This window comes from Aegilops tauschii, chromosome 3 (genome assembly GCF_002575655.3).
Source record: "Aegilops tauschii subsp. strangulata cultivar AL8/78 chromosome 3, Aet v6.0, whole genome shotgun sequence".
In the NCBI taxonomy this organism is placed as follows: domain Eukaryota; kingdom Viridiplantae; phylum Streptophyta; class Magnoliopsida; order Poales; family Poaceae; genus Aegilops; species Aegilops tauschii.
The window spans coordinates 104,318,311-104,327,249 of NC_053037.3; the positions used below are offsets into that span (position 1 = coordinate 104,318,311).

At 42.8% G+C, this 8,939-nt stretch overlaps 1 protein-coding gene across 2 annotated transcripts; it reads left to right on the forward strand.

The window, feature by feature from the left end:
- Positions 1–2,672: 2,672 nt before the first annotated feature.
- LOC120975604 (uncharacterized) lies at positions 2,673–3,941 on the forward strand. 2 transcript variants are annotated; one of them, XM_045234174.1, is made up of 2 exons: positions 2,673–3,154; positions 3,259–3,941. In XM_045234174.1, the coding sequence occupies exons 1-2, from the start codon at positions 2,705–2,707 to the stop codon at positions 3,775–3,777; spliced, it is 969 nt and encodes a 322-aa protein (XP_045090109.1). In that variant the 5' UTR covers positions 2,673–2,704; the 3' UTR covers positions 3,778–3,941. The 2 variants fall into 2 exon arrangements, with proteins under 2 accessions (XP_045090109.1, XP_040258182.1); XM_040402248.2 differs by having other exon boundaries at positions 3,262–3,941.
- The last annotated feature ends 4,998 nt before the right edge of the window (positions 3,942–8,939 follow it).

An 8,939-nucleotide genomic window follows, 5' to 3' on the forward strand; every position in this document is an offset into this window, starting at 1 on the left:
TTTTTTGTAACCACATCTTTGAATTCCGGGGTTTGTAACCAAATGTTTCAAATCTAAAAATGTTTGCTTTTGGAATGTTAGTGCACACTTGAATGATGGATGGAACATGGTAAAAAATTGGTTTTACAATATTGATCGCGCTAGTGTTAGGATAATTTAAAGTCCTTGATTCCGAAGAGAAGAAACAATCAAGTCTTTTAAGTAAAGGTGCCTCTTGCATATTACTCCATGTATAATTTGTGCTATTTGTTGGTATTTTGGCCAGCACTAGTGCACCGATAGAGGAATTGAAGTTCATCATATCTTGCAAATTCCTCTGGGTTTATTTCTGTTTTTAGGGTATATGGTATAGTTAAAATTACCCACAACTAACAAATCAATGTCATCGTGCGTTTGAAATGTTTTGAAACCAATCAATAAATTTAGTGCTTTCATTAGATTAACAAGGCCCATAAACATTTGTTAGAATCCAAGAGCTTTTCTTCTAACATGACGTGAATTGTATTGAGATGGCATAATCATTTTCCAAAACTTTGACCCCCCCCCCAGAAGGGGTTTCATTTCAGGCCACCCAAGTCCTTCAGAAGCACCAATGGAGGTAATATATTCAAATTTATTTATTCCCCTTAGATGGAAATTTGTAGGAAGTGTAGAACCAATGTTTTCTCCTTTTGTTTCTTGTAAATAGATGATATCACATCAAGATTCAGATATTGGTTTTGGCTCTGGGGTCTTGATGAACCTGAAATCTAGACCAAACATTGATATAGAGATTCGGATGAACTGATGTATTGAAGCATGTATCCTGGATTTCCCATCCCATATTGAACAGTGGTTGGGCCCATGACTTTATAACACATTTAATGGACGTAGGTCCATTTAAATCACGTTGGTATAGATGGAGATAACGGGTGTCTCACCGGTGGTGTGTTTCGTAAGCCAGCCGTAGTTAAAATTCGAAATTACCCATCGTCTACCTTCAGAAATCCGCCGAGTACAGTGGAAGAGAACATCAACCATGCCTTCTTCATCTTCCTCCTCCCGTGCAACCAGGCCACCCAAAGATCTTCCTCTAATCCCATGTCACTTCTATGGGGACAACTCTTAGTCTTTCATCTGCGATTTTCACTTCTATGGGCTCCTACAAGTATCGCTATGTGATGCAAGATCTTTATATCCAGTTTGCTTTGATTCGTATGCTTATTGCCGCTTACCTTATAGTAATCCTCAACTTGTAGTGCATTCTGGGAAGTGCAACATTCCAGCTTCAAGGATTGGCAGGAGGCATACGTAAAATCCTTGCCTACCACGGCAAATCTGGTTGCTCCCGCCGATAGCTGCTCATCCGACCAATCCGCGTACTCCACCAAGAGTCACGGGGCTGATTCATGATGACGATGCTACATCGCACACTGGTTGTGCATGCTTTGTTTTAGAATTTATCAAGAATAAACCGGATGATAGGGTGACGAACCTAATGGTGAATGCGCTGGCCATTACTCGCCTTGCAGCCTTCGTCGTAATCGTGTATTTCAAGCAAGCTTGATCCTCCGGGTGCATGATCTCTCGATGTGCGACGGAACACCACTTTTCTGTCTCCACAGTACATGAGATCTTGGTCTGCTTGTCGTTTGCGCTCACTGTATTATTCGCTTTCCAAGGCAGCTATACCGCACACCACTATACGTCCATGCCCCTATTCACCATTTTGTAAACAACAGTATATCATCATAAATTAATATTGGCAAAAATCTAGAGAAATAGTTGAACGTCCAGGATAAAGGAACTATCTGGACCCAGAGCCAAAATTCTGCTCCCATCAAGATTCCTCAATTTTCTTAAACAAAGACAATCACTTAGCTTTGTCATTCAAGCCACTAATGTCCCAATTAAGTATTCTCCATTGTTTCTCCATTGGAAAATAGTGATATGAAGTAGGAAACCTCACTGCCAGCTTCCAAGAGACTGGCCAACATAAGTACCATCGCATAAAAACATAGGTCAATACAATCCATTCATTCCAAAAGCAAACAAAGGCATTGTTCAAGTTCCTTCCAAGTATGGAGGTTCTAAAATAGCGCACCACTTAATAGCTAGATTTATAGCAACTTTCCAAAATGACTTCATACTCACTTTGGTCATAAACTTCACCTTTCTATAGTAGCTAAGTCCTTCATTTCTCCGAATATTGGCATCCCCCTGTTCTCCTTTTTTTGCCAAGTCTTGAAGATTTCTTTAGTGGAGTTCTTTTGGGGTACATAGCAAAAGGTAGTGTTAAGATTCTTGACAATTTCCACTAGGATTAAGTGGGTCAGGATTCCTTTCTTTGGAAACCCTTATTCAAATCTTGTAATCTAGTACTTCTTCTTACCAGGATCTCAACAAAAGGAGCCTTTTCCTTTGAGTAAATAGCACTGGCGGTCTAAGAACTTGCACTGCGGGTGCACTTTAGTCACACAACTTGCAAACCGGAAAAACCCGTCACATAACTTGCATTGTGGGTGCAATCAAGTCACACACACCAGCTGAACCGCGCCGACGCCCGGTTTTCTCAGTACTTTTGTAGAAAAGTCCTTCTCGATATTGTTTGATGGCCGTATTGCAATCTCGGCAGATTTATAACCGAATCGAACCCTAGTTCCCAAATCGAAACCAAATCCCTAGCTCTCGTCTGTCCTCTCACACCTACCGACTAAGCTGACAGATGGGCGGTGGCGGTGACGGCAGCGAGAGCTCGAGCGGTGGCGGCTTTCCTGGCTGGAGTTGTTCCTCCTCCCTCGCCGGAAGTAGCCGTGGTGCCGCCATCCTCGTGGCGGACAGTATGGCAGGCGGGCAGCGAGGAGAGCGTGGCACTGGCCAGCCGCGCTGTCGCCGCAGCGATGGCAGGTCTCCAGCGCCCGCTGTGGCATGGCCTCGCATCCGGGACTTGCGTATGTTTCCTCAAGAGGTGTGGCAGCGGGGCGAGCCGGAGATGCGACCGGAGTGCGGGCGGGTTGTCATCGCTCGTACTGCTGGCATGGTGGCGCTCGAGCGAGATTTCTATGGCCGTGTCCTGTACGCCACCATCATTGGACAGCCGCGGAGCGTGGTGATGCCGGAGGCACTAGCGGCGGCGATGGAGTCTCACTGTGTTGTCCGACGGAAGACAACCAAGGTGGAGGTCACTTGCCCACCATTCCATTTTTTCGTTTGCTTCGAGTCGACGGATGATTGCACTCGTGTGGTGCACGCGTCAGAGCAGCTTCGTTGTTGTGGCAGCAGGATTTCTTTTCAACGCTGGTCAAGCTTCTCGCGTGGCAAGCCGGGAAGCTCGAGTACAAGACGTTGCTGAGTTTGGAGAGGCTGCTGGAGGAGGCTTGGGATGCACACACCGTCAACCTGGTGCTCGCCGGTGTCGACGGCGAGCTCATTGACATGCTCCCGGCCACCGACAAGTGGGTGTTGCCGGTCACCGCGTGGCTGCGCAACCCTTCTGGGGTGCCAAAGGTGCTCACCGTGTCTGTTCCTACACCTCCTACGGGGTCATGGAAGCCAGACTCCAACGACGAGAACGCACATTCACCGCCGGCTCCAAATTCTCCCACAGAGCGTGCAACCGTAGATTTTCCAGTGATTATGCATGTCAAAGAGGTCGTCGATCGTGGCCCATTGCTAACTGAAGGCTTGGCTGTAGAACTTCTCCCCGATGAAGATGAAGACATTACCTGGAAGCATACTTTCACCACCTGGTGCGGCAAGATAGATGGCACTGGCCCTGGACAATATGGCAAAGCTTAAGCGACGATCAGTAGAGTTTGGTGTTTTCATTTGAATTTGTTGGTCTGTAATGTTGAATGTGAACTTGTCGTGTCGTGTTGTAAGTTTGTTACTGTTAGTTTGATGTTGTAATCCTGAATGTTGTCTGTTACAACTGTTGTCACTTATGTGAATTTGCTGATTTTGTTTCATGTGTGCAAAAGTATGCTCTACATATATGACTCCAAATATGCAGAAGATCGGTCCATAATTTCAGCCACAATTTAAGTAGTAGTTCAGCAGAGTTTCGTAACCACCAAAAGACCAGTACATACCACTACAGAAGTTCAATTTGTTGCCACTTCATACTACAACAAAATGAAATTGTAGCACATGTCCACTTCATACTACTTAGTACTACTAGTTCAGGAGAACATAAGGCATCTCAATCTTCTGGGCGACCTGGAACTCATCTTGGGCTTCCTCTTACACATGTCCAGTTCTACTTGTTCCTTCCCCAAGTAAGAGCCACTCCATTCCCCTAGTTTTTCTTTTCCTTTTCCCTCTTGTTCTTCTAGAATTTGTTCTTCCTCTTCTTCTTGGTTGGTTTGGTTCATGTTCATGTGCTGGTCCTCTTCCTGCTGCCACTGGCCCACCTCTTGCTCCACTTATTCCTCTTGCCCCTCTTGCTCCTTGTGTTGTGTGTGCTGGTTCATCTGGAATGTTGGCCCTAAGCTCAGCAACAAATGCACTTTCATCTGGAATTCGGTGCATCCTAGAAACAGGTACTCCTTGTGCTGGCCCCTAAACACATAAATAAGATGAGGACAGGGTAAATTTCACCATATGTTAGTTCATGTCATTTGTGAAATGAATAATAAAATATGTCAATTGTTTTATAAGTACCTCATGTGATAAAATATGTATCATGCTGTCTTGTACTTGTGTTGGGTCCAACTGTGGCCTCATAGTTCTATGTTGAATATGCTGACAACATCAACAAACACTATGTAAGCAAAGGATTTAATTAATTTGCTTTTAGTAAGTAGAAAAAGTAGAACTCACAGTTAATATTACTGGAAAGTCAACATCTCCATTCTCATCAATAACCATTTTGGACTTCTTTTTCTTTGCCTTTTCCATCAGCTGTTGTACTAGTTCATTCATTTTGTTAGTGGGCTTTCTCTTCCTTCCTCTAGAACTTTTTGCTCTAACTTGCTCATTTGGCTCTGCAACATGCTCAGTTTGCTCTGGAACTTGCTCAACTTGCTCAGTTTGCTCATTTTGGTGAGTTGCAACATGTTCCTCATCATCCCCACCCACTTCTCTTATTACAGCAGCTTTCAACTTTGAGCAGCCACTTCTATTATGACCAGCTTCTTTGCAGTAACCACAGTGCATAATAGCACCATGCCTGCTTAGCTTGGTGCCATCTTCACTCTCCTCAGGTTGCTGCCTTCTGTTCTTCCTTCTCCTTCCAGCTCTTCTCTCATATAGTGGTGGCAAAATAGGTGTTGCAGATATAGCAGCCCACTCATCTTTATCTCTAGTTGGATATATCTGTACCCCATAAGCTAGACAGTATGTTTCCACAGTGTAACAAGAAGAAACCATGGTTTCAGATTTAATCCTTTCATGTCTGCAGCATGCACATGCATGGCTGCAAGGAACACCTGAGAGTTGCCACCTTCTGCAAGTACATGTATGCATATTTAACTCGACTATGTATTGCTTGTCATTGGACAAAACACCAAAGACACCCATGCCTAACTCCTCAGGATGACAATTGGCAGACAACTCTACATTTTTTTCTTAATTTGTCTCTGATTTTGGGAGTTAGATTGACTTTCCATTTTTGAGTAGCTTCTTTTTTCTTTGACATATGCCTGTGCATTAACTGTCATGTTATCCTCTCCAACATGGACAACACAGGTAATTCTCTAGCTTCTAGTATGTACCTAGTGGAATTCAGTAAGAACAATAGTCAGTTATTGTTGTTATAGACAGGCAATTAAGTAAGACAGGCAATTCAGTAAGAACAACATTCATTTACCTGTTGAAAACTTCACATGTGTTGTTCAATAGAATGTCACATTTAGGAAGCTCATGAAAAAAGCCCTTGACCATTGATTTGGTGCTTTATCTTCCAACCAAGCATAAGATTCTGGATTATCTTGCTTCAGTTTCTCCATGTTTAGTTCAAACATGGTTGGTGTAGTGGATTTGGCACAAGCCCACACTTGTTGTCTTATTGTCTCACCTTTGTGCACTGAATGCAAGTTTTGGTATAAGTGTCTCACACAAAACCTATGCTCCGAGTCACAGAACTGCTCATTGACAGCCTTGATTAGCCCCTAATAGAGAAAACAAGTTATATCTTAGTTTGTATGAACTGAACTTTAACAGTAGTTACTCTAAATATAACACTAGTAACTGAACATGAACAGTAACTGAATTGCAACACTACTTTCTCTGAATATAAGCAGTAACTGAACATTAACAGTGATTTACCTTCTGTTTGTCACTCATGATAGTGATTGCGCTTGTGTTAATTATGTTGAGGTCTCGCTTCAGTGTACAAAAGAACCAGTTCCAAGATGCATAACATTCTGTCTCCACCACTGCCATTGCAATAGGATAAATTGAGTCATTGCCATCAATACCGACTGCAGTGAGTAATTGGCCACCATACTTTGTTTTTATGAACGTGCCATCAATACAAATGATTGGCCTGCAGCCCTTCAGCCAACCTATTTTACAAGCTGCCAAACTTAAGTAGCAAGTACTAAATAGGCCATTCTCTAGGTTCAGATAGAAAGATGACCCTGGATTGCTATGTCTTACTTCCTCTGCATATCTCCAAAGCAATGAGTACTGCTTCACCTCATCCCCACGCACAACTTCCAATGCTGCTTTCCTAGCTCTCCCTAGCTTGTGCCTGCTAACTTCCATGTTGAATTTCTTCCTAACTTTTCTTGAAAAGGTAGACAGTGAAATCTTGTCATTGTCTCTGAACTTCTCTACATATTTATTGGCAAGAAAAGGGGTTGTTAGTTCCTTCACATCCCAAACTTTTTCACATGTATGCTCTCCAACATAAGTATTTACAAGGAAAGACTGTGTCCTGTTGTCATTGACAGCCACAAGCTTCCAAGGGCAACCCTATGAACACACAGCCTCAAACCTTTGCTTGTTATTTCTTTTCTTCTTAATTTGCACCCTGTTCTTTACTGCATATTGTGCTACAACTTTCCTAAGTAGATCCACTGATTCAAATACCATTCCTAGCTTGAACTGAGGGCTTTCCATGTCAACAGCAGGGTTAAATGTTTTAAACCTATATATAGGTTTCTCCTTCTTTTTCTTAGCCTTGTACTCCTCATCATCAGAGTCACTTTTATGTCTTTTCTCCCAGTCATCCTCTTCTGGCAGTTGCAGATCATCCTCATGAACATCATCTGACCTAGGAACATGCATATATTCAGCTCCTATGTTTTTGCCCTTCTCAACCATAGCATCACGCACAACATCATCTACATTCTTATCATAATCCTTATCATCCTCCTCCTCCATTCCATAATCACTTTCATACCAAGTAGGATCAATGTCTGAATCACAATCATACTCTTCTTCTGAAACTTCTGAATTCTCTGACACATCTGATTTTTCTTGGTCCTCTGAACCAGCTGCATCTGCTTGTTGCTCTACAGTAGTTGCATTGTCTGAACTACCTGCCACTGTCTCTGATTTCATCTTCCTAATCTTCTCTGTGCTAAAAGGGCTCATTATAACTGTAGGTAGTGCAGGGGAACCTTTAGTTGCAATGTCATCTTCCTCCTCTTGCTTCTGTTCTCTGATATGTTTAACAACCAGAACCAGTACCTTGGAGTAAACAGATGCTCTGGCCGTCTTGAAACAGTCATTTTCCAAGTTAATTTCCACCACATCTGCAAGAGTTTTACCAGGTGGGCACCATAGCATAATTTTCTCCTCATCAGGATAATTCAGTTGTGCTAGCATATAGCAGATCACATCAGTACATAGTGTATTCCTGTCCAGGTTATCAAACCATGTTATCTTCTCATCCAAATATGTCAGATTCACTCCTTTTCCCGCAAAAAACCCACCATGATGCACCTCCACACTGAATTTCACCGAATCATACCCTACATTTGCAAAGTGGACCGATTGTGAGCGGAGGCAATATGAACTAACCCTAGGATGCAGCCCAACATACAAAAAGACGTACCAACCATGTAAAGTACCTAGTACTGCACATCTCAGACCTAAAACTAATTAGATGCACCACCAGTATTTCATCTATTGCATGAAGGAGAAAACCCTAACTAAAATTGGGGGATGGGATAGGGGGAGAGGGAAACTCACCGTAAGTCCGACCCCCGTGCCCTTCAGTGCGAAGAACCGGCAACTCCTGAAGGAAATATGCCCTAGAGGCAATAATAAAGTTATTATTTATTTCCTTATATCATGATAAATGTTTGTTATTCATGCTAGAATTGTATTAACCAGAAACATAATACTTGTGTGAATACATAGACAAACAGAGTGTCACTAGTATGCCTCTACTTGACTAGCTCGTTGATCAAAGATGGTTATGTTTCCTAGCCATTGACATGAGTTGTCATTTGATTAACGGGATCACATCATTAGGAGAATGATGGGATTGACTTGACCCATTCCGTTAGCTTAGCACTCGACCGTTTAGTATGTTGCTATTGCTTTCTTCATGACTTATACATGTTCCTATGACTATGAGATTATGCAACTCCCGTTTACCGGAGGAACACTTTGTGTGCTACCAAATGTCACAACGTAACTGGGTGATTATAAAGGTGCTCTACAGGTGTCTCCGAAGGTACTTGTTGAGTTGGCGTATTTCGAGATTAGGATTTGTCACTCCGATTGTCGGAGAGGTATCTCTGGGCCCACTCGGTAATGCACATCACTTAAGCCTTGCAAGCATTGCAACTAATGAGTTAGTTGCGGGATGATGTATTACGGAACGAGTAAAGAGACTTGCCGGTAACGAGATTGAACTAGGTATTGAGATACCGACGATCGAATCTCGGACAAGTAACATACCGATGAAAAAGGGAACAATGTATGTTGTTATGCGGTCTGACCGATAAAGATCTTCGTAGAATATGTGGGAGCCAATATGAGCATCCAGGTTCCGCTATTGG

Coding starts and splice junctions, on each gene's coding strand:
- LOC120975604 (XM_045234174.1), top strand. CDS start 2,705: ATGGGCGGTGGCGGTGACGGCAGCGAGAGCTCGAGCGGTGGCGGCTTT. Junction 3,155..3,258: donor TCCGACGGAAGACAACCAAG/GTGGAGGTCACT, acceptor TTGTTGTGGCAG/CAGGATTTCTTTTCAACGCT.